This window comes from Arachis hypogaea, chromosome 11 (assembly GCF_003086295.3).
Source record: "Arachis hypogaea cultivar Tifrunner chromosome 11, arahy.Tifrunner.gnm2.J5K5, whole genome shotgun sequence".
In the NCBI taxonomy this organism is placed as follows: Eukaryota; Viridiplantae; Streptophyta; class Magnoliopsida; order Fabales; family Fabaceae; genus Arachis; species Arachis hypogaea.
Genome location: NC_092046.1, coordinates 43198823 through 43220766, shown reverse-complemented (window position 1 = coordinate 43220766; position 21944 = coordinate 43198823). Strand labels below are relative to the sequence as shown.

At 37.7% G+C, this 21944-nt stretch overlaps 2 protein-coding genes across 2 annotated transcripts; both read right to left on the bottom strand.

Moving 5' to 3' along the window:
* Positions 1 to 595: 595 nt before the first annotated feature.
* Positions 596 to 4280, bottom strand: LOC112720767 (ras-related protein RABD2c). Its single transcript, XM_025771842.3, has 8 exons — positions 3940 to 4280; positions 2702 to 2774; positions 2380 to 2427; positions 2237 to 2284; positions 1701 to 1772; positions 1451 to 1606; positions 1229 to 1332; positions 596 to 950 (listed from the first exon to the last, which is right to left on the bottom strand). Exons 1-8 carry the CDS (start codon positions 3951 to 3953, stop codon positions 857 to 859), a joined length of 609 nt encoding a protein of 202 aa, XP_025627627.1. The 5' UTR covers positions 3954 to 4280; the 3' UTR covers positions 596 to 856.
* An 11770-nt stretch (positions 4281 to 16050) lies between these two features.
* Positions 16051 to 19166, bottom strand: LOC112720766 (putative glycerol-3-phosphate transporter 4). The gene is given in 4 exon segments (XM_025771841.3): positions 16051 to 16453; positions 17020 to 17264; positions 17266 to 17557; positions 18046 to 19166. Coding segments are annotated over 4 exon segments (1515 nt in total). The 5' UTR covers positions 18995 to 19166; the 3' UTR covers positions 16051 to 16424.
* Positions 19167 to 21944: the final 2778 nt, after the last annotated feature.

Sequence of the window (21944 nt, the reverse complement as noted above, 5' to 3'; positions counted from 1 at the left end):
CCAAACCCCTCAATCACTCACCACGCATTTCTCATCTCACTTCCCAAATTCACTAATCACTACCCCGCCGGCCCCTCATCAACACTTGCACCATCTATGGACCCAAATGATGCATTTACAGCAAGCCTATTCAAGCTACACCTATAGACTGTCCTCCCTCCTCCTCTTTCCAAATCCTCGACTACACCGTTTCTCCACTTGCAATCCCCTTTTTCAGTGCCCTTCCCATCGGCCTAGAGGCCCGACCTTGGAGGCCTCAAGGAGCTTTTCCAGGCGTACGATAGCATACTACATGGCGGCAAAGATGGCGGAGTTAGGGTTTCCCAACGAGGACTCTAGTTTGAAACCCCTATTATTACACATTTTTGAATTCATGTTTAGTGGCCTGTTGGGTCAGTCAATTGGTCGAACCGACCGATCCGAGATGGCGTTTGTGCAATGCAAGTCATAACAAGAATACACCCAATAGACAAAGAAGCAAAATAAAGTTTTAAAAAAATACCCATTTACCTCTGCACTTTATGCCCTTACAAAGATACAATAATGAATACAAGCAAACAAAATTTACGTTCCAAAGAAACAGCAACAATCAATATACGTGAAGGTGTATGCATAATGTAAAATGAGAATTGGACAAAGAACAAGGCAAATACTGCTATTCACCGATATTCCTAATTTTGTACAAATGTTCTTTAAATCAAATACATTGAAAAAGAATGGAAGTTTTAACAACGAGCTGAACAATGTAAGAAGCAAATCATGAACAATGTTGACATTATAGCATTATGTGAAGAACTAGATTACATGCCATGGAGACACATAAACGTCCAAGACCACCGATGTTTCACCCGCTCCCCTAAGACGAGCAGCAACCGGACTTCTGGTTTACTGGCTGTCCTCGGATTTGAACTGTTGGAGGCCTCGCATTGTTCATTGGCTGGCTTGCCATTCTGTAGGGCAAAAAAAAAAAAAAAAAAGATCAAAGGACGAGAAAAGAGGTCAACCATGGAGGTTAGACCTGGAACCTGTTGAATGATATCAATTAACTAAATGTAGTTCCTTAACTCCACAAACTCAAACAACATCTTCAACAAGTCTTTGTTCAAGACTCGCCAGGATATGAATGTGCAACAGAGCAAGCAGGGAGAAAAAATGGAAATATATCCCTACTAAAACTTCTGCCTGCTAGAAAATAAGACAAATGTAGACATTTCCGCAAGTATAGCACCTATTTTTAATTTCAGCTGCCATTGCCATGAAAGCTTGTTCCACATTGGTTGCATTTTTTGCACTAGTTTCCATGAAAGGAATCCTGATTTCGTCCGCAAATGCCTAAAGATAGAAACATAAAGCCAAACTCTACCATTATTATTACAGAAGAATGGATTCAGCAGATGCAAATGGGATCATATGATGAGGATGGCAAAACAAAAGGTACAATTCGAGTAACCTTTGCCGTCTCGTAGGACACAACTTTATTAGCTGTTAGATCGCACTTGTTTCCCACAAGAAGCTTGTTAACATTCTCACTTGCATAACGGTCAATTTCATTCAGCCACTGCTTAACATTGTTGAAGCTATCTTGGTCAGTGACATCATAAACAACCTGCAAAAAAGTCACGGATCACACCAATGTCTCGCAAAATAAAAAATAATCATAGAGGGAACTACAGGGGAAGGACTGGTTCATAAATACTCACTATAATGCCATGGGCCCCACGATAGTAGCTGCTAGTGATAGTACGGAAACGTTCTTGACCAGCAGTGTCCCACTATACATTATTAAGGAAGGCAGAAAATCTGTAAACAATTACAACCTTACAGAAACAAGAACAGCACCAATCCCAGAATAATTATGGGGAGGGTTGTGGGGGACTCAATTTCCTGCTTTCTATTGGTACCATGAATCCCTCAAGGATTAACCAATGACACAATTGGTGACTGTATACAACAATGAACCTCTTAGAAAATGACCCATAGAATAATAATTATATTGGACATTAAAAGAGACTTTCTTTAGTACATAGGATATAATCTTACATTGACCTATTTATACACACATTTATATTGATGAATAAGAATAACAACTAAATGAGAAAATTTCAAAAGAGGCAATTTAGAGGGAAAAAAGCACATTGAAATGAATCGATTGTTCGTTTAAAAATACACATCGGATGAAAAAAATGACTGAGCAAAGTTCAATATCCAAATAACATTAATATTAGCATGAGCTTACAATTTGAAGTTTAATAGTTTTTCCATCTTGTTCCACAGTGCGAATTTTCTGCAGAAGAGAGCATGGTAAATAATTAGTCAGTTATTCATAAATGTGTTGAAAAGAACATGAAATGAGGTTAAGGGATGGGCATGAATGCTTACAAAGTCAACTCCAATGGTACTGATATAGCTGTCAAGATATGAGTCATCCTGTTTGACAGCAAAATAAAATATTAGAATTAAAAATGTAACTTATCAAAATATAATGCAGTCCATACAAAGATGTTAGACTCAAGGCAAAACTTCTTGTTTTGTATAAACCTTGCCTTTTCTAACACTTCGTTAAGCATTGGCCAACATAATATATACGGAGAGAAAATAACAGGAATTTTCAACTTCATTCTTTCCTGATGGGAAAAAGTGACCATGAAACCCATAATAGCTGAAGAAGGAAGAACAAAAAGGACAGATTCTCGAAACTTACAGCAAACCTCAGTAGGAGACATGACTTGCCCACACCAGAATCTCCAATCAGCAAAAGCTTGAACAAATAGTCGCTACAGAAACATAGTTATGGTTTAAGGGAAGAAAATATTAAGAAACAGTCATTCCTTTAGCTATGTTAATATGCAGGGAAAACAGCAACACAATATTAGCATGTGGAACAGCAGAGTAGCACGCAACACAGCAATACTTTCTGGAAAGGTAGAACGTAGGTTGCCAAAGTGCCACTTACATAGGACATCAATAATAATAGTAGGATAAATGCATGCAACCACAACATATTCTGCTAAAATTTGACTCCGATTTATGCAATGTTTGTCTACCACCAATCCACATGAAACCTGATAGGCTTGCACAAAACATGCCCATGTCCTTTTAAAATTTCTCTATAGCCTAATTGAGCACATATTGCACAAGAAATTATCGATCTAAGCCTCATCAATAGATTAAAAAAAACCCTCTAAATTAGATTATTTTAGGAAGGGCCACTTGTTGCTCAACCATCACTTATAGATCTATGTATATATATAGAAGTTCAACTACCACCCACTTAATATCGGTTTAACAGGGAAACAAAAAGATCTCATTAGCAGACATCTGTGTAAAATATAACTAACAACCATCATTGAGCCAAAAAAATGTAATTAGGTTCATCCTCGCTATAACCTGTTTGATAGTACTAAATGCTCTGTGTTTCCTTCAAGCTTATCAATTATGAGAAATTCATAATTCACAACCATCACACAGATTAGTCTAAAGAACTCGCATATGTTAAGTTAAAAGACAAATTAATACCTGTCCCGTATCTTATTCCAATTTCAAATAGTAAATCAATTTTCAAAAACAAAACAACATCATTCACAAAAATTAGACACAATAAAAAAAAATTCCTGAAGACAGATCAGAGAAACAAACATTTCTAAAGTAGCCAAACAAATAACTAAACACTCACAAACGGATCTATCGTCGACAAAAACAGATCTAAATCAGTGATAAACTTCAACGCCATAAGAGAAATTTCATCAGAGAATATATTGAATAAAAAAATTACAAAAATTGAATCAGCACTTCACAAAGGACAAAAATTCACTACCACCACATGAGACGACAACATCAGATCTAAACTAAGGTGGAGTCAGAAACACGCACCAAGCAATTCCATGGAAAATTGAAGGAGAAAGGGGGGGGGGGGATCCAGCGAGGTTAATTAGCACTTACTATTCAGGATTCATGGCTGCGTTTGAGGTTTGAAAATATTATTCAAATCCGAACAAGCTCGGCGGAAAACGGAGGAAAGAAGCGTTCGCCGGCGAGAAAAATGACCGAAGAAAGAGATCGTCGCCGGAGGAATTGTACCAAAGGAGAAGCGAGAGAGGGAAGGTAGAAGAAGAAATCGAAGAAAGGGGTGAGGAAGTGGAGTTATAAAATGACCCGAAGGTGTCGGAGCTTTGCGATCAAAAGAGGTGTGGAGAAGGGTCACGTATCACAAGCCTCCACACGTTGCCACGTGTCACACCATACTTCCAATTCCATGCAACTGAGAGTAAAGGATATAAACTACTACTAATGAGAAGTTCATTTTGCTAATAAAAATTAATTTCAAGAACAATAAATAAATTTTTGAAAAATTTAAAAATATAAAAAATAATTAAATATTAAAATATATTTAAAATAATTTAAAAATTATATTTTGATGTAAATTTTTATAAATTTTATTTAAAAAATAAAATTTTTTATGTTTTATATTTGTTAATTTTATATCAAGTAAATTTTTCAAAAAAATTGTAAATAACTAAATTTTTTAAAAAATAAAAATATAGATTGATTTTTTTCGATTTTTTTAATGTAATTTTTAAACAATTACTCAAATATCTACAAAAGTTCGAATTTAGTCGTTTCTTAAATACAAAAATTTTTTTATTTATAAAAAAAATATTTATTAGTTATTTTTGTCGTATTTTTCAAATTCAAATACTTATTTGTCATTTATATCTTTAACCGTTATTTTTGTTGGCAGTAAAAATTTTCGAATACTATTTTCCAGATTTTATATAGATTTCATTTGTGGTTATTTTAAAGGATACATGTCAACTGAGGGATAGCTAGCAATGTTGTGAAAGTTTGTTGTAACTTTTAATTTATCATTATATGTAATGTGTAGAGTATTTACCAATTTAAATACGCATGTCTTATCTCGAATTCATTGCCAAAATGAAACTTAAAGTTATAACCCAGATGCTGGGCATCTATGATATGGGCATATGGCACATTTCCTTAACCAAAGATTGTAGGTGCACCTTAGATCAAGTTTTTTTTAGAAGCTTGCACATATTTTGGGTGCTGATATCTGAAGACAATCGTCTTGGAATGTGGCCAAAATAAATCCGATATTCTTCATCCTAAATAGTTAGGTTCAAAATATCATTTCAAAATGTACTAAAGAATTTCATGTTGATGAATATTGGTGGATTTGGTTCTAAGGAGATTCAAAATGTCAGATACAAATTTCTATTAGCGTTGTCCAAATGAAGGATTTTAAACTAAGACATTTTGAGTGCAAGGTGATGACTATGTGCCGGTAATGTTTGACGTGCCTTCGAAACTAATACTACTAAAAAATTACTTATTACAGACGGATTTATAGACAGATTTAGTTTTTATTACAAACGGATTTTTGGTTATCGACGGTTTTATCCATTAGTAAAAGCTTCGTAAAAAATTATTTACCTACAAATTTTTCTCCTTTTCTCTATTACTGACATCCCTCTATTTGGCTAAAAAGGTCAAATTTTTCGATAAATTTTCTGTTGGTAACTTGCGTCAAATTTTTTGACAGATATTTTTCGATAATTAGAACCTTAAAAAACATTTACAACTCTGAATACAAATGGATTTTTCGTCTATATATCTGTCAGTAAGATAAGATACAAATTTTTTTTAGACTTTTCCATTGCAAATCATACCAAAAAAAATATAAATTTTATTAAAATAAATTTTCATCCAATTTTTATCCAACTTGTATTTGAAGATTCATAGTATTTTAAAAAATAAACAAGTTCATCGTATTATCAAACTAAAAAAAAAGAATTATAAATGCAAGTCAATTCAAAACATAAACAAAGTATATTGATACATCAATTATAATTTTCAGTGTATTATTTAGTCATACTAAAAATATCAACTATAATTCTCAGTGTCATCTTCATCTTCATCGTCATCATAGTCCTCATAACCTCATCATGACATTATAGATGCTCTTATAGATACATATTTAACCGAAATAGCTCCAAACTTAATAGAAGTAGAAAAAAATACCCTTTTTTGTAAACTCGATTTTTCTTTATGGTACCACAGATTTCTTCTCAAAGTAAGTCTTTATTAAATGGTGGTAACTCCATTTCGTGTGCTTGAGTCTTAGCATATTGGGTCTATACTTCTGTCAATTTTTTTATAAATTTTTTTTATTGTATAATAATTATATTATATATAAAAGTCGATATACTATTCTACTTGATTTCATGTTAAACAATTCTACTTGAATAATATGTTTTAGTGCCTAAATATGTACAAGTAGGTTAAATCATCATAATTGTAAATGGTGGCACGACATATAGTATATAGATTTAATTTAATTTAATACGGGTTTAAAATCATATAATAATAATAATGATTGCAACGAAAATTAATGTAAGAGAAAGAATAATAAAAGATAGAGGATAAGAATCACTCTACACGAGCAAAAACAACCAACAGGGGTTATATATAACGCGTAGCTTCCTCTCTAATCACTTTATACCTCTTCTTATATGATTTTTTTTTATAGATATTTTCTCTCTTTGGTTCTCCTTACTTACCTATTATATTCAATTTTTCTATGCCAAAAGCAAATGGGATGCTAGTAACATCTTATATAGTTACTGCCTCCCAACTATCACAGGGCATGCCAATTCCTTTAAATAAAGAACAAGTCATAATAAAGCCTAAACAATTTTATTTTGTTCTAGTATTCAAATCAGTTAGCTTCCTTTGTTTCCATGCTTTAATAAGGTTTTAGATTTTGTGAATATATTGCACAGGACAGCCACCTGATTATGTATGAGGAAGGTCGAAAACACAAGTAAATTTTTTAAGTGTATTGGAAGTCTCCAGAGCATAAAGATTAGTGAGAGTTCCAAAAATAGAAGAAGTGTTTATCAAGCATTAACGGAGGAAGATAAAACTTAATTCTAATGCTTATTGCAATTCCATTACATAATCTAACAGAAATTTAAGAACAAAAAGACGACAAAAGATACAAACTTGCAAACTATAAATGACAATTAAAGAAACAAGAATTGATGTTAGAAATTATGGGTCATGCAGATACATTTAACAAATAAAACATGCACAATGCAACCCCTTCATGTTTGAAGCTTGAAATTAACCAAGAAATACAACATACACATAAGAATGCAACCCCTTCATGTTTGAAGCTCGAAACTGACCAACACAGTGAATTCCAAAGTGCACATTAACAAAACTTCCCTAAATTCACAATCTCACGGAACAATCTTCAATCCCTAAAATTTCATTACTCATTAGCACCGATTAATTGTTTAACAATGTCACATTTATACACTTAAAACCAGCAACTCTAAAAGTGCCAATCTAACTTAAAAATAATAACAATCCCTAAAATTTCATGAATTAGAGACTAAGTTTATAAAGAAATCATAAAGCACATGCATAAACAAACAAATCCACGGGCTACATCTATATAACATTTTAATTAATTAATAATTTAATATTTATACTATATCTATCTTACATGAGTGTCTTGAGAGCACTTGTCCTCCCACTTGGACATATCACTTTTAAGTGTGTGAATTTTTTTGAAAATTTCCTCCTGAATTAGTGTATGACCCAACTACTTCTTTTGTTTTGCATAAAACATAAAATAAGAAAAATTTTACATAAATATATATCTGTTAAATAAGATCTAAAACCACTTAAATTATGTTACCATCTTTTCTATAGTTGAACTCGGTAGAATAGAACTACCGCAATGGACAGAACCACCTAAAAGTGACGCTTGATTATTCTTCCTTACTTTTTTTCTTATAATTTTTCATTTTTTATCTGTTTTCGAGTACATTTTCAACACCTTTTTGTAAGTAGGGATAACCATTCATGGGTTGTATCCATACCCTCATGGATATCCGACATTATTTGACTAAATCGCTTACTAATCTTATACTTGAAAGTCCTCCAAAAAGAATCCTCATCGTTATCATCGATAAGAAAGTGGCTCTGTACATATAAAATAAGACAAAAAAATTAACATATTTTATTCTTAAAATAATTTATATGTTTTGCATGATATATATGTTAGTTTTTACCTTCCACTCTTTAAGCGAAAGCTTCTTTATCAGAAGAGGGACATCTCTAAATTTTCTGTACGATTTATCGTATTGTTTCTTGATGATCTTCTGAGAATCAGCGAGAAAAGGTAACTGAAGGTTGTAGAAGGCTTAGAGAAGAGGGGGTTGAATCTATGCCCTTCTTTTAAGTTACTGTAATAACCCTTTTAAAACAAACTTGCAATCTGAATCTGTTTGAACTCAGCAGCGAAAAATTTATGAGACAATTTCATTTTGTTTCATGAATATCAGAAAACAGAACAGAGCAGGGAAGAGAGAAGCTGACACCATCATATATCCTGGTTCGGTTGCCTTTGTGCAATGCAACCTACGTCCAGTCTCCACCACAACAGCGGTGGGATTTCCACTATAGTTAAAGTATTACATACACCAATTCCACAAGATTGACACAATCCTTTCACACTCAAGTTCTAAGCTAACTTGACTTGGTTATGCTAATACCTAACTATTCACTCTTAGTGCTCACCCAACTAAGAAAGGGATACCTCACAGGTACAAGATACAAGACACAGACTTACCTAAAGAAATCTGAAATAACTCTAAACTTTTCACTCATGTGTATCTCTCTGCCTTTTTCTCTCTTAGGCTCTTTCAATAACTCTCTCATTTAGCCTTTTACTTCAAGAAATTACAGAAAGATAAACATTGAAAAGTAAATTACAATCTGCAAAACATGAAGGAGATTGACTCTTCAACAGCCTCTTTGCTATGTGATAAACCAGATTTGCTAACCTCTGATTCAGTTCTTCATTCTGGCGGAATGCTCCTTTGACTAGGAAGCACTGTCCAAGTAGATAAACTTCTTCAGAGAGCTCTTCTCAGAACATACGCCTCAAGAACAATGGTTATCTCTCCTTAGCTTCTGAATGGTGAACCAACTTCTTTTGTATCTCCTTGCATGTTACTGAGTTGCTCTCCCTAGGTCAACTCTCGAGCTTTGTGCTTCACCAACTCACCTCATCACCTTTTTTCCATTAATCATCAAAATAGGAGCTTTGTTTCTGACCTTCTCTTGTTGACCGAAAGTCACAGGATACAGAAACAAACATTTTCAATGGTATACCCAAATTTTGGCCATTGAAACACTACTTGGTCCCCAAGACACATTTATGACCGTAGATGCACAGTAGTGTAGAACATAGATTATCTTACCCATGTATCCCATTTCGGACTGGCAGAAAGTTGGGAAGAGGAGAAGAAAGCAATATGCATGCAATAGGAAATGTGTTACGTTTGACCTTTGCCTTAGCTTGATTTGGTTTGATATGATTGATTAGACCTCAACCTTTCTTGCTTAACCTTCTCTTTCTTTCTTCTTCTGTGAATAGCTTAGAAACTAAGCTCTCTCTCACTTTTCTGATTTCTGACCAAGAGGGAAAAAGTGAACGTTGCTTTTGGTGAAAGCAAATGGAAGGGAATTGCTTGATGACAGGCTTGGATCGGATATTATTGTTGCAACCCGTTTGATCTTTTTGGCCTATCTGATTTCATTGCCTTGAATCCTTTTGGGCTATTCAATGATTTATAGCCCACCAGCCTTGTTTCTTATTTTCCATCTAGTTGGGTTGTTGTTGTATTGATTTTTGGCCTGCATCACTAAACCAAAATAACAAAGACTAATTGGATAATTAGTCCAATAATCTAATATTTGTTATCATCAATGATGTTAATTAATTTCTTAACTCAACAGCAACCAACTGAAAATTTCATAAAAAATTGACAAGTTAGGAAACTAAAAAAATGTAATTATATCACTAATTTGGAAAAATAGGATTTCAGTCATTTTAAAATAATTTTAATTTACCATGTCATCTTTTAGGAGTATTAAATGGGTCAAAATTTGCCCGGCTCACTCGCATAACTCGCCAAAAAAACCTGCCTAATTTACGGATTTTGGTGAGGCGGGACCGATTTGTCCGACAGGTTTTTGACTTTAATGTTTTTTTTTTTAAGAATGTTTGTTCGTTTTATTTTAAGTTATAATTTGAACTATATTTGATTTATTAGAGTCTTGAATAATATTTATTTTGTTTTGGATAATATTACTTTCATTAATTTATTTTAAAAAATTTTGTTGATAATCATATTTATTAGATATTTAAAATTATAAATATTTTAGTATTTATAAATTTAAAAATTATTTATTTATTAAATTATTGTAAAATTATATATATTTTTAATATTTAATAATTTAATAATCTTTCCAAAAAAAAAAAAAAAACGAATTGGCTGAACAAAGTGGGACGGGCTAGCCCACTTCTCACTCGTAATCTTTTCTGATTGTCATCTCAGCATTCTTTTATAGTAATTAATGTCTGATTGTTTTTATCAATTTTTTAAATTTTTTTAAGAACTAATTTGTCATTAATGTTAGGTTTATTTTCGTTAATTTTCGTTAGAGCCAAAATTTTTGGCATGTGTACAAGATGTCTCTGGTACGGGTTGAGAGATGGATCGAGAACTTGCGGGTTGAGGCAGATGCCGGATCACTTGCCTGGAGCAATGGGGGGTGGTACCTGCAAAGACACTCCGACGCTCAAGTCAGAATGGATCTAAGAGGTAGAAAGTGTGAGGAATGAATGAATACCTGGAGGAACCTGGGTCCTCTATTTATAGGTGATGGTGAATATCTTATCTTATCTTATTTGGCTAAGATAAGGGAGACGTTTGAATTATCTTATCTTATCTTATCTTATTCGGCTAAGATAAGGGAGACGTTTGAATTCGAAAGTTGGTTAGGAGCTCTAGTGGGCTGGTTCCGAGCCTTCTGGAAGGGCGAAGCGGGTCGGACCCTGGTAACCGGGTTCGGGGACCGTTTTGGGTGTAGGATCCGTGGGCCGGATCCGTAACAGTTGCCCCCGGAGCGAGAGAGTGAGGGTGCTCGGTCTCATCGCTGGAGAAACCTTTTCCTCGCCGTTGTGGTTTGGCAAGGAGATCGTTGTTTGGTTTTTCCGATCGAGGTCGAGGATTTGGGGAGTTCCTAGCCGTTTCATGGTCAGGCGAGAAGCGCGTTGTTTGGGCGTCTCATCACATGTCGGGTTTGATGACCGTTCCGAAGAAGGGCCCGGAGATCGGGTCTGGAACAGTTGCCCCCGGAGCATGAGAGTATGCTTTCTTGATCTCAATGCTAAGTCATTGGAGAGTCCGATTCTCTGTAGTTCGGGAGACTGTGAGGGGCCTGAAAAGGGCGTGACGTCATCATGCACCAATTGGTAGGATGTTGGTCAGTATGGCTTTCCGCGAGTTGGAAGACCGTCAGCTCATGCTTGTTTTGTGTGGCCTTTTTTGGGCCGTTATTGTGAACTTATTTTAGGCCTCTTGGTGGGCCGATTTTAAGACTTTGTTTATTTAGCTTATTTGGATTCCCGTTTTGTTGGCTTTGCGGGTGATCGATTCACGAGTCACTATTTTTGTTATTTGGATATCCGTTTTATTGGCCTCGGGTGATCGATTCCCGGGTAGCCGTTTATTTATTTGGATATCCGTTTTATTATTTGGATATCCATTTTGTTGGCCTCGGGGTGATCGATTCCCGGGTAGCCGTTTATTTATTTGGATATCCGTTTTATTGACTTCGGGGTGATCGATTCCCGGGTAGCCGTTTACTTATTTGGATATCCGTTTTATTATTTGGATATCCGTTTTTTTGGCCTCGGGGTGATCAATTTCCGGGTAGCCGTTTACTTATTTGGATATCCGTTTTATTATTTGGATATCCGTTTTGTTGGCCTCGGGGTGATCAATTCCCGGGTAGCCGTTTACTTATTTGGATATCCGTTTTTTTATTTGGATATCCGTTTTATTGGCTTCGGGGTGATCGATTCCCGGGTAGCCGTTTACTTATTTGGATATCCGTTTTATTATTTGGATATCTATTTTGTTGGCCTCGGAGTGATTGATCCCCGGGCCGCTATTTTTGTTATTTGGATACCCGTTTTGTTATTTGGATATCCGTTTTGTTATTTGGATATCCGTTTTATTGGGAGTGGGTAGACCGATGTTGTTTTGTCATAAGACGAGGTCTCCTGGTCCGAAGTCTCGTCGTACCGTGCTGCCATTGTACCTTAGGCTTATTCTCTATTTTAGGGCTAGCTCACGTAGGTGTGCTATACTCCTGACCTTGTCTGCAAGGCCCTACTTTGCTTCTTTGTCATTTCCTCCCATGGTTCTGCGTGAATTTTGGTGTGCATCGAGATCGGAAAGGAAGATGCCTGCCGCGTCTCAGGATCTCTTGCGTAGGGCTAGTGCTGATGTTGTCGTATTCTACCGCAGTTTCCCGGTCTATGTGGATGGTTCCGACGGAGCCATCTTCTGCCGTGAACTTCATTAGAAGGTATTTGGTAAAGATGATGGCGGAGAGGTCGTTGATTGTTTTTCTTCCGAGGATGACGTTATAAGCGGTGGAGTTCTTGAGGACCACAAACTCGGACAGGATTGTCTTCCTCTGGCTTCCCGTCCCTATGGTAAGGGGAAGAATGATGGAACCGTCTGGCTTGAGGAAGTTGTCTTCGAGTCCCGTGACACCGTTGCGGTGTGTTTGGAGATTTTCGTTGCAGAGCCCGAGCTTGTCGAAGGCACCTCGGAAGAGGATGTTGGAGTCTGCGCCGGTGTCCACCAGTATTCTCCGAACTAGTCCTGTTCCGATTCTCGCCGAGATGACGAAAGGTGCGTCTTCGGCCGAGGTGCTATGCTGGCAATCCTCGGGCAAGAAAGTTATCGTTTTGTCGGCTGTGGTAGCTGGGGCTTGATCTCTGACGGCCAAGACTTTGAGGTCCTTTTTTAGTGTTGATCTTGACTTTCCTGACACATCCTTGCCCGTGATGACATTTACTACTATGGCCGGGTCGTCTTCTGGACTTTCCCTGGGAGGTTGTTTTTGTGTTCTCGGGTTGCATCCTTCCCTCTTAGGCGACCTGTCTTTTTCCACGCATTTTGGTTCTCTGATGATTTTGGCGAACTCTGGGAGTTTGCCGTCTCTTATAGCTTGTTCGAGGGCGTCTTTAAGGTTGAAACAGTCTTGTGTTCTGTGTCCGTAACCTCGGTGGTAGTCGCAGTAAAGGGTCTTGTTGCCACCCGTTCTTTCTCTGAGTTGTTGGTCTTTCCGGATAATATCCCGATCCGTTATCTGGTGGTATATCTCGGTAATCGAGGCTGCCAGGGGGTGTAGTTCGAGAATTTCCCGATCCTGGGTGGTCGGTTTGTGTTGGTTTGTTTGGGTTGGTCTCTTTGACTTTCTCTGGGCATCGGATTATGGCAGGAAGTCGGGTTGCCGTGTGGGGTGTTGCCGTTTATTGGCGGCGACGATCTGGCTGACCTCCTCGTCGTTTATGTAGTCTCTGGCGACGTTTTGGATCTCGTGCATGGTCCATACTGGCTTGGTGGTGAGGTGTTTGCGGAAGTCTTCGTTCATGAGCCCGTTGGTTAAACAGAGGCTTGCGACAGAATCCGTGAGTCCATCAATCGTTAGGCATTCATCGTTGAAGCGGTCCAGGTATTTTCGTGTAGATTCGTCTTGTTTCTGTGCGACCCCTAATAAGCTGATGGGGTGTTTAGCTTTGGTGATTCTGGTGGTGAATTGGGCCATGAACTTCCGTGAGATATCGTGGAAGCCAGTTATGGATCCGTTGGGGAGGGCGTTAAACCATTTAATCGTTGGCCCGGCTAGGGTTACTGGGAAGGCCTTACCTCGGACCGTGTCAGCGGCCCCTTCCAGGTTCATCCTGGCCTTGAAGGCCGTTAGGTGCTCCTGGGAGTCCCTGGTTCCGTCGTACTTCATATCCGTAGGTTTGTTGAATCCTTTAGGGAGTTTTGCTTTCAGGATTCTTTCAGTGAAGAGAATGGCTCCCATTATCACGTGGTCACTTCTTGTGCGTTTGGCCTCTTGATGTCGTTGGTCGTTGTCCGTTTCATGTTGATGAGCCGGGTTGCGTGGGACGCTGCGATCATACCTTTTACTGTGTCGTCGTTCAGGCATCCTGTCATGTCCGTGGTCACGGCAGATGCTGCGATTGTATCTCTTGGCATGTCGCCGTTCTGGCGATCCGCCGTGCCTGGTTTCATGGCGAGATCTTGATTTAGAGGTTGCGTGACTTTCGTTTTTTTCGGCGTTGTGCTTTTCTTTGGGTGTAAGTCGGCCTTTGAGGTCTTGCACCCTGAGGCACAGCTCTTGGATTATCTGGACCGCCTTCTCTCCTAGGTCGTCGGGTGGCCGAGTTTCAGTGGGAGGACGGTTGTCCTCTCTTGGTTGTTGCTGGGTTGGGGTTGGTTGGCGATGTGCCGCGCTTATTATCCTCCCTTGGGTGGGAGGAGTGTTATCTTGGAGTTCGGGAGTTGGGGTGTTGGGTGAAGGATTGCTCCTCGAGGTTCTCCGTCATGCCGCCACGATTTGGCTGTCCCCCGCATCTATGCAAGAACCTTGAGAACTTTCTTGATCTCTTAGCTCCTGAGAGGTCTGAGCTTGGCTAGGGTGGTAGCGTTTAAGGAGGTCGTTCATGATGAGCTTCCTTATGAATTTTCAGTAAGGTCCGAAGGGGGATCATGGCGACAGAGTTGTCATAGGTGAGGCGGCGGATGGCAGAGGTTTGGAACCTGGTGTTGAAGGAGGTGACCTCATGGGTTTGAAGAGTTCAAAAGAAGAAGCAACAACGGTGGGCATGGAGCCAAAATAGAGGGAGAAGATGGGGCCATGGCGCTTGGAGGGACGGATGAGGGGAGTGGTGAATGAGAGGGTCCAAGAGGTGGAGGTGTCCCGCTAAAGGGAGGTGAGACTTTGGGCTCGGAGGATTTAGAATTTCACCGTTGGAATAGGGCGAGGGTGCATAAAGAGTGTTATCACTAAGAAGGTGATTGCAAGTCGAAGAAACATTGTTTCTTTGGGATTTCGCCGTTGGAGTAGGACGAAGGTATGTTGTCACTGCAAATGTGATGCAAGTTAAGGAAACATTATTCCTTTGGGATTTCGCCATTGGAGTTTCGCCGTTCGAATAGGGCGAAGGTGTGTTATCCCTGCAAAGATGATGCAAGTTAAGAAAATATTATTCCTTTGGGATTTCGCCGTTGGAGTAGGGCGAATGTGTGTTATCCCTGCAAAGATGATGCAAGTTAAGAAAATATTATTCCTTTGGGATTTCGCCGTTGGAGTAGGGCGAATGTGTGTTATCCCTGCAAAGATGATGCAAGTTAAGAAAATATTATTCCTTTGGGATTTCGCCGTTGGAGTAGGGCGAATGGATGCATAAACATGCAAAGGTGATGCAAGTTAAGGAAACATTATTCCTTTTTGCTCTCAGTTACACGCAAGAAATCTGAGTTTGATGATTGCTCTTCTGGGTTATCCGCCATGCCGCCACAACGTTGCAAAGTCCCCACAGACGGCGCCAATGTACAAGATGTCTCTGGTACGGGTTGAGAGATGGATCGAGAACTTGCGGGTTGAGGCAGATGCCGGATCACTTGCCTGGAGCAATGGGGGGTGGTACCTGCAAAGACACTCCGACGCTCAAGTCAGAATGGATCTAAGAGGTAGAAAGTGTGAGGAATGAATGAATACCTGGAGGAACCTGGGTCCTCTATTTATAGGTGATGGTGAATATCTTATCTTATCTTATTTGGCTAAGATAAGGGAGACGTTTGAATTATCTTATCTTATCTTATCTTATTCGGCTAAGATAAGGGAGACGTTTGAATTCGAAAGTTGGTTAGGAGCTCTAGTGGGCTGGTTCCGAGCCTTCTGGAAGGACGAAGCGGGTCGGACCCTGGTAACCGGGTTCGGGGACCGTTTTGGGTGTAGGATCCGTGGGCCGGATCCGTAACAGCATGCCAATTTAATAGTTTACTCCCGATATGATTATCTTAAAGTTGAAGTTAATTTTATCCCATACTCTAGCCAAACGAGAGAAAACTACCAAAATTATTATAAAGAATATTCATAATATGAAACTTTAGAAACATAATATAATCAAGTATTCCCATAGGAAAGTCAATTTAAGATGAATGGGAATCAAGTTTCATTCTTGAATAGTGTGAGCCATGATTCCATGTGGAATCCCTCCATAGAACAAAATGAAGAGCTGCAGAATCATGGATTTGGTCTTCTACTTGCTGGTTAACTTAGCTTATCACTAGGGAATATACATCATCAGAGAAACATAGATATAAAATGGCTACTAAAATCTATCGAAAACAAAAACCTTGCAACTTTCTCTCATATTACAGATACAGCTTCAAGTGTTGGAGAAGTATATTTGAATATTCATGAGGCACTCAACAGTGTCACCGTTACCGTCACCTTTGCTCCTGTAGAAGTGGTTGAGCTGCAAAAGAAGAACCACAGGGTTCAGGTGGATACATTCTAAGTTCAAAATTCAAGCAGAATTTGGCTTAATCATCAATAGCAACAAACAAGAGGTTGCAACTCCTTTAATATTTTGGTAAGAGGAGATGAAGGAACAAAAACAGAAGCAATGATACATGCATACAGGATTTAACTCCTCCTGTCCAACATTTACTTAAATTTCACTTCCCATGTTTTGTTGTATATATAGTATATACCAATGCTTGTCACTGTGAGTGGAATTTTAAATTATGATGATTGTTAAGAATATAAGGAGGCTAAGTCAACACTCTTAAAATATAAACCCATGGTAATATGACTTTCTAACTACATTTGTTTTAATACATTTAAAAATTTTAAGATACCCCAAAAAAAAAGTACCAAAGTTTCCAGACATTCATACACTGAGAATTATGTAAAAATAACTAAGGACTAGGGATGCGATGTATGTGATAAGGTAAGAAATAGTACTTGGGAAATGCTTCCACCGAATGCACTTTTGAGATAACCAAAAGGTGATATTTAAAATATTTAAACTAATATTACCTCCAGAATTTTGCTGTTCCCTGTATAAATTTTGGCCAGACTTCTCTGCAATTTCAGCTATGACCAAACGTGTAAGAAGAATTCCAGCAATAAAAGCACCAATGGTTAGCATAAGGAAAACTTCATTCCATCCCCTTGTTGAAATGAAGCCAGTAAGAAGGGGACCAAGCGCTGCACCAACCGATCCTGTACCATCTATTATAGCAGTGACAGTAGCAAGAGCTCGAGAATCTCCTCTAAGAGAACTGTGTCCCCAGGTCCGCAGAGACAGCAGTGGTGATAAGTGCATAAGGACCATTTACAAGTAAACCAGTTAACGCCATAAGGGCAATGTTGATTGTCATTGAAACACTTCCATAACATCGGTACAAAAGCATCGAAGGAATTGCTGCATACATAAAGCTTGCTGCAGTAATAGCACGGGCATCTAGTTTATCCGACAGGTAACCAGCAAGAATACCCCCAAAAATGCCTCCTAAATCGAACATGGTGGAAATGTTCCCGGCAGCTTTTACCGAGAGGTACTCCCCTCCAATTTCTGCAAGATAAAATGATGAAAATTTGGGCAGCTTATAAGAAAAACAAAAAAGAACATGTTTTACTTAGGGGTCAACTATGCAATCCAACTGTTATATTCTGATCTTTGTTGAGGAATTCCAGGACCACTACAAGTTCAATAAGGGGGTAGCAACTAGTTCAACACATCTAATGAATTAGTTCTTCCTAATCATACTTAGGCAACTTTAAAAACAAATGGATTAGTCGATTAGGTCCCAGATATTCACATCCTACTAGAAACTAACCCATGACCAAAGTTGCAACTTGAAATGTTGGGGAAAGCTCTTAATGTGTAGATGTGTATATATATTCTTCCCAATCCCTAAGCCTGACTCTCGTAGGTTTATGGAAGATAGATTTAAATATGTCTAACATAAGCCACAACATAAGGGAAATGGAGGAAACAAACAAATGTATATATGAATGAAAAGATAATAAGATGCAAGTATAATTAATGATTATAATCACCTGTTTGAGTCAAGTAAAATGGCAACCAATATAAGAAAGTATAGGCGACAAGCTTGGCAAAGAAAAGACAGAGCGCAAATGGAATGACACCGGGTATCATACAAGCCTCAGCAAGCCCAATGCTCCTCCTACACATGGAACCCTGCCTCTGAGCACATTTCCCCTCAGGAGCCTCTTCATCGTCTACAGGAACCAAAGATTCCGGCATAACATCCGATCCAACGCTGTGAATCGTCGCAAATCCAACGTCCTCCGGGTACGCAGCAAGAAACAAGTACACAACAATCCCTCCAAACACAATCAGAGCACCGGGGACCATGAAAGACCAGCCCCAACCATGGTCCAGAACACTGGCCGCAAGAAGTGAACCACTAATGTTCCCAACCGATGTGTGCGCGTTCCAAATCCCCATTATCAACCCCCTCTTCCTCTTCCCAAACCAGTTTCCAATAACTGCTACAACAGAAGGCCAACCTGTGGCTTGGAACAACCCTGCCACCATCTGCATCGATAAGTAGAACCAAAATTCATGAACGTTCCAGAAGAATCCCATTCCGAAAAGCGCAACGAAGATTCCACTTCCCATCATGCCGGTAGTGAGAAACAAACGAAGGTCTAGGGTATCGCCGAGGTGGCCGGCGACGTACATGCCAAGGGAGTAGCATGCGAGGAAGGCAACGTCAATCTCGCCGAGCCGAGACGGGCCTTCAGGGCCGTTGAATGGGCTCCAGCCTTGGGCCTCGGTGGCGTGCTTGTGTGGGTCCGGGCAGAGGACGCTCTTGACTATGCCCGTGGGCTTTCTTGTCGCATGGTAGCATGCGTAGGCCATGAAAGTTATTAACAGAACCATATAACGGTATGTTCGGAGGTTCCAATCTTTTCCTCTTAGGGCTCTTAATAGGAGAATTCCCGGGGGAGTTCCCCTCATTGCTTCTGAAGGCAGAGACATCTTTATTTTGACTTCTTCAGCATACGTTTTGTTGAATTGAACTGATGGTTACTCAATGAATTAATTGATTGTGGAGTTTAGGTATCAGCTTGAATGTAGAGAAATGGATGAATGAATAATGTGGAGGTGGAGAGTGAGGAGAAGAAAGAAAGAAAGAGAGGAGAAGAAGCGGGTGGGGGAGCGAAGAATTTGGCGGGAGAGAGAAAATAGAGGAGAGGATCAGAGAAGTGAGAGGAGGGAGGGGGCCACGTGGCCAGGGTTTGTTTGTTGGGAGGCTGACACGTGGATTTTGTGACGGGTGGTGTAGGATGACCCGGCCGTCCTTCACCGTTCTCTTTGACGGCTACACACTGGTCTTTCTTTGTTTTGCATTATGCATCGGTTGTGTGCCTGTCCCCCCTCTCCCCCGGTCTCTATTTTTTTTTTTTTTTTGAGAAAAATTTTAAATGCTCTTTACAATTATTTTAAAAAAAAATTAATTCAATTCTTAAGTTTTGTTTTGTTTTGTTGTAATTGATTAGTTTTTGTGTCGGTATTTCTTTTTTTTGTTTTTTTTTTGCTCAGGCCATAAAAATAAAGCTTATTAGTTGGATTGAGTATTTATTTTTTATTAAAAATTTCGCAACCTTTTTGAAGTAATTGTTAGAGACGAATTAAATATTCACTCTTTTTTTATTTAAGAAAACGGTTAAATCTAATTTAATCTAATATTAAACTATTAATAGAGAGTTGTCAAATAAAAAAAAATTCAATGTATCTTAAAGAAAAGAACTTGAGAGTTGGATTTATTATAGTGTTCTTTATACAGAATTTATTGTATTATTTGAGGTTTCTCATTTCATATTTTTTTTGCATCACTAAAATTATGTATGAAATAATATTAGTTTTAATGTCTTCTAACAACTCTCCCTTCAACTTCTCCTTTTAATGTTTATCTTTTTTTTTATTCATTCTTTGCTACATATATTTATTTTTCTTTCTTTCTTTCTGACAACTTTTCTTTTAATATCAAGTAAGAAGAATGAAAAATTTTAAATTTGATATTTTAAATCGAAAAAACAAGCATATTTATAACCCCTTCTTCTATTATTCATTATATTCTTCTGATTGTTTCATTCATTTTTTATTTTTTCAATCTGTCATCGTGATTACGGTGATGACGGTAGAGAGCATGTGACAGTTGCGATTGCTACAACTGTGATAGAATGGGTCACATGACTTGAAATTATAACCAAAGAGGAAGTGAATGTGGAGCCATGTATGGCAGTGATGGTAGACACAATTCTGTTATAATTATGGGAATTCTGAAAATTTTGCGATGGACTGCCCAACAAACTCTTTAAAAATAAGGTTTGATCACTTTCGATTTTTAAAAATTTTCAATTTCAAAATTTTCTGTTTGATGTTTTTCAAATTTTTGTTCAAATCTACTATATTTTGAATTTTTGCATTTTAAAAAATTTTTTTTCCTTCATCAAATTCTACATTTTTAGTGAGGTGTTCAATTATGAGACTCTAAGACAGTAAACCTCATCCATTTTGGGTAGTAAAAATTTAAAGTATCTTGATAAAGAGAACTTGAGAATTGGATATTTTATAGTATTTTCTATACAATCAATTCATTTGTAGTCTCTTCCATTCAATTATTTATTTTTTTTCAAGTAAACTTTGCTTCTTATTTTTCATGACTTCTGACCATTTCTTTCTTCAATTAATTCTCTTTTATCGTCGATTATTTTTCATCCATTCTCTGCTTCAATATTTATTTTCTCTTCACCTAACAAGTACCAAAAACTTGAAATTTAAAATTTAAAATGTGAATGAAAAAAAGGTATATTTATAATCCCAACATTCATTATTTAGTGGATTTGTGTAATTGCTTCTTCGCTTATTTTTTGAATCTATCATCGTCGTAGCGGTGACATTGCAATGAACATCAAGGTAGGAGTTATGGCGGTGGATGAGGTGGCGACCGCTATGGTGGTGGAGCAGAATATGGAGATGGTGATTATTAAGGTGGTGATGGTAAATTCAAAGAAAAAAACGGTTGAATAGAATAGATCAATGAAAAAAACTGAGCAGCAATCATTTAGAGTACATATCGCAAAACTAGGAAAGCATAGAACACATTAGCGGCGTGTAAGGAGTAAATTAAAAGTATGTGATTCACAATAATGTTGTTCATAAGCAATCCAACATTTGAACTTTTTAGATAATACCTGAGTTTATTGAACATCTTTCTAAGATCCCAAGGTGGAACTATGATGGATCTAGCACCGAACAAACAACAGGTGTAGATAGTGAAATATTCTTATAGTAAGAATTCTTAAATTAATATTTTTATTACTTTTTCTATATACTATTGCATTGTCACATGTTTAAAGGTTAATTTTAGCTTTTTAATTTGTTTAGTCCTCAAAAAATTTTCAAAGATCCTTTTTCAGATGATGATAATATCTTGGTAAGAGTAGTTATGTGCCTTATATCTCTTAAGAAATGTGATGGCAATGATATGTTGACCGAATTTGTATTATTATGTTTGTGATTTTGCCTGACTGTATGTGCTATTTATTTTTAATTTAAATTTGCTTCATTTTTGGAATTGAGCCATGTTACTTGACCAGCAAATATTATCATTTTTTGCCAACACTTGACCAACAATAATTTGGACTTATATTTACAGATGTTTTGCACACAAAAAACGTATAATTTGCATCTATGTTTACCAAGAGTTTTGCATACATAAATTAATACATTTTGTACCTAGATTTTTCAAAATTTGCATACATGAATTAGTAAAATTTATTTGTTAAAACAATTTAGTATTTGTGCTGGCCAAATGATGGCTGGTGCACGAATTCCTACACCTTCGTACAGCTGTACCAGCAAGTGCACTGGGTCGTCCAAGTAATACCTGAGCGAGTCAGGATCGATCCCACAAGGATTGTGG